At 37.4% G+C, this 4119-nt stretch overlaps 1 protein-coding gene across 1 annotated transcript in view; it reads right to left on the reverse strand.

Moving 5' to 3' along the window:
* Positions 1–932: 932 nt before the first annotated feature.
* The window catches only part of cds2 (CDP-diacylglycerol synthase (phosphatidate cytidylyltransferase) 2), a 37502-nt gene continuing 34315 nt past the window's right edge, over positions 933–4119 (reverse strand). Inside the window, exons 12-13 of the mRNA XM_049470192.1 lie at positions 3611–3714; positions 933–1533 (exon numbers count right to left, since the gene is read on the reverse strand). Coding sequence (XP_049326149.1) covers positions 1398–1533; positions 3611–3714 — 240 coding nt within the window. The 3' untranslated portion in view covers positions 933–1397. The remainder of the gene's footprint in view (positions 1534–3610; positions 3715–4119) is intronic.

The following is a 4119-nucleotide window of genomic DNA, read 5'->3' on the forward strand; positions in this document are numbered from 1 at the left end:
GTGTGTGTCTCTTCACTCTGTGTAGAATATATATATATAATATATTTGTAGAATAGAATTATATAGAATTGTGTCCGGATTAAAATAAAAATAACACACACAGAGTTTATCTTTAGCAAAATAACAACCAAAAATAACAAAAATGCAATGACCAAACATATATATATATATATATATATATATATATATATATATATATATATATATATATATATATATATTTACACACACACATACATACACTCATATAGAGGTGGGTAACCCAGGTCCAGAAAGTAAAATGTGGATTTTTAGAAGATTTCCTCAGGACAAGTATCTCTAGCAGATAATTATAGGAAGTATATTGATTAGTATCTTTGTCTTTCTTTGGGGAAATCTTTCAGACACACTTATCCTGAGATAATCATCCTAAAATAATTTCCATAGAACGTTTGCCTCAGACAACGATTATCTGTTTGTCGTTTTAGGACGACAATTATCTCAAGATGATTTCCTTAGAACAGTTATTTAGTTAGTTTATACAATTACCTGAGGGACAGTTGTCCCAAGATACATTTCCAAGGACAATTAGGTTGAGATTTCCTCAGGGCAAGTCTCTTGGAGATGATTTCCTCAGGATAACTTTGTCAAGATGGACAACTTTAATAAAATAATTATATTTTATTTAGGACATTGATCTCAAGATGTTTTCCTTGGGACAGTTTTTTTAAGATGATTATCTGAGGACACAATTAAGTCAATCTGGAGATGATTTTCTCAGAATAACTTCATTAAAGTAATTATATTTTCCTTGGGACATTGATTTTTTTAAGACTGTTTCCTTGGGACAGTTATTTTAAGATGATTATCTGAGGACAAAATTAAGTCGAGATTTCCTCAGGACAAATCTCTGGAGAAGATTTCCTCAGGATAACTTTGTCAAGACAGAAAACTTAATAAAAATAATTGTATTTTATTTAGGACATTGATCTTGATGTTTTCCTTGGTACAGATTAAGTCGAGATTTCTTTAGGGCAAGTCTCTGCAGAAGATTTCCTCAGGATAACTTCAGGACAATTTCCCCAAAATAATTATTTTAAAATAATTACTTTCTTAGGGACAGTTTTCCCACCTCTACACACACACACACTCTCTCTCTCACACACACACACACACACACTCAAACAAATATGGAATGAACCAAAGGCTTTATAGTTTCTGTTTTTCTTCTTTTATCCTGAAGCATCTCGCCCACCTCCATCCAAACACCTGCCCACCAGAAGGTATGATGCCCTGTGATGCCCCCCTCTCTCTCTCTCTCTCTCTCTCTCTCTCTCTCTTTCTCTCTCTCTCTTTCCTACTTGTCACTCAGGCCGGAGCTCTCTCGCCCCCCATTGGCTCCTGGGGGTGGGCGGGGTCTAGGCCGCCGCCTCCTCCAGGGTGGTCAGCAGGCCTCGCTCGGTCAGGTGGGTCTTCAGAGAGTTGTAGATGTAGAGCTGCTGGTCCGGCCGCAGGGCGAGCAACTGCTGGATCACCTTAGTAGGGTTTGGTCCTCTGTAGAGAAGATAAGATAAAAATAGAGAGAGGGAGAGAAAAAATGTAAGATAAACAGCCTCCCAGCGCTGGGGTCTTGGGTTCAAGTCCCTATCTGGGTATATAGATACTGTATTTTTCACTATACTATAAGGTGCACTTAAAATCCTTTACATTTTCTCAAAAATCGTCTTATAATCTGCTTTATAGTCAGGTGATGAGCCGTAAAGCCACTCCGCTAAAATAGTGTTATACAGGAATTATATAGGAATTTCAGTGGAGTATAAAAGGGTGTTTTTACACCTGTACTTTGTTTTTCTGGTCTAAATCAGTTGAAATTTGTTTTATTAAGGCGTTTCTGCCTCTGTTTGGTTTGGTTTCACACAGGAATAAGTATAGAGTTATACAGGAGTTTCTGTGGAGTTCAAGTTTCTCCTGCACCAAGGCTGGAGCTGTATTAGCATGGTTGTTCAGAGGTGAGTATATCAGATTGTAGTCTGCGAGTTTACTGTGTTGTGGGAGAACGGAGGTGTGCTATTCATCAAAGGTAAGAACATTTTATCATGTTTTACTACAACAAAAGTCCATTTTACACCAGAGTTCTCCTTTAAAACAAGCTTATTTCACTCTGGCTTACCGGAACACTCAGGGTTTCTTAGTGTAGCGAGGCTAGCGCTTAGGCACTAGTGCTAATGCTGCTGCACCCAGCCTTAGTGCAAATCTGAAAATCTAAGCTTACTGTAAATAAAGGGAAGTGCTTTTCTCACCCAAATAAACAATTTTTACAAGAGAATTTTTTTTTTAAGAATTAGTTTTCTTTATTTAGCTTAGCTTTGTTCACTTAGTCAGAGCACACCTGGCTCTGAAAGGGAATGATGAGCAAGATTACCTCTCCCATGATATTTTAAGAATTTGTTAAAGGCCTTTTTCTTTGCGTTTCCAGACATGCAAGGTGTACTTTTCCTGTTGTTACGATAGCAAAGACACACGGTGGAGCAGCTGTAGGTAGCAAGGTGTAATAGAGAGGGGGACAGTGAGTGACTTAACACAGTGTTTAAAAACTGCTGTATCAGCTCAGCACACACCACCATGCTAATCACTGCAGTGCTGACAATAACTACCCACTACTCAAATAATCATAATAATAATAATAATAATAGCTTCTCTGTGGTGGTTTTCTATCCTGTGCTTTCTAAGAATTGAAACACAGGGTGAAAATAGGGAGGAGAATAATAAAGTACACAGAGAAACAGATACACAACTACTGTAACGCTGGGATGAGACGGGAGGCGGATTTAAATGCGGGTAAGAACAAGACTTTAATAAATAACGAATAAACAAATAAACAAACAGGGGATTAACGAATAAATATATATACATAAACAAACAGGGAAAACAAACAAAGAGCTAAGCTAAACAGATAAGTACAAAACAAGGTTAGGGAATATATACAACGGATAAATACGTAAATATATACAAAATAAACAAAGAAACAAACAGGCAAGAAACGTGACTAGAACTATACAAGAAATAAAGGGAACTAGAAATAAACAAGAAACTAATAGAGCGTAACGAAACCGTGAACAAACAATAGCAAACGTGGCGAGACAAACGACAGAGGAAGGTGCAAAGACCGACGGAGGACAAGGTGGCAGAGGAGGGCTATTTATAGTAACATGAAACACTGAACACCTGGGGAAACAGGTAACGAGGGGCGGAGCTACAAATTACACACACGTGATGGAAAAGTACAAGAGAAACACACTAGGAAACATAGCGAGGGCGTAACAACTACAGTCTGTGATTATTATATTAAATATGTGAAATATAAGATCAGTGGAGCTGAACAAAAATAATGGGTATAAATAATATAAAAGTAATAGAAAGTGCTGTAAGTGTAAAAGGTAGTCAGGAAAACCCCCCCTCCACACATAGATTATGTTCTCTGGAATACCCACCCATGCCCACTAATGACTTTCTCAGGAAAACCCTCCCACAGACAGACACGCATCATTCCCTCTGTAAACTCCATTCATTCATTCAGTCATTCATTCATTCATTTATCTATCTATTCTCCTAATAAAACCAACCGTCTCACCTGATGAAACTCGCAATGTAAACATTTACAAACGTGGCCATGAGATACTGGCAGTCGAAGCGGTCCATAATTCCTCCATGACCAGGAATGGTGTTGGCAAAGTCCTGCAGGAGGAAGAGGAAGGTGATCAGGAAGATGAGGAATCATGTAGTAACTTAAAAACATTGTTAAACAAACCTAAATACTCTGTAAAGAAGCTTTTAGATGCTCTTATCAAGGGAGCTGTTTGTTAACTTGTGGATTCTGAGGCTGGAAACTCTGATAAAAATAATGCTCTTTTATTTCTGGGGCGTTCCTGATGAGGGCCAGTTTAATCTTCATAACGTTTCTGATGGTCTTTGTAGATTTTTTATTTATTTAGTTGAGTAGTTGTTGCTTCTCATAATCTGGATTAGAACATTTCTCAAATGTTATACCTGTAACTCTACCTCTTCACTACTTTACTTTAACTGATGCTCTCAAACACTTTATACTTTACATTAAGAGACAAGAAATTCAAGTAATTAACT

Source organism: Astyanax mexicanus, chromosome 22 (assembly GCF_023375975.1).
Source record: "Astyanax mexicanus isolate ESR-SI-001 chromosome 22, AstMex3_surface, whole genome shotgun sequence".
In the NCBI taxonomy this organism is placed as follows: Eukaryota; Metazoa; Chordata; class Actinopteri; order Characiformes; family Acestrorhamphidae; genus Astyanax; species Astyanax mexicanus.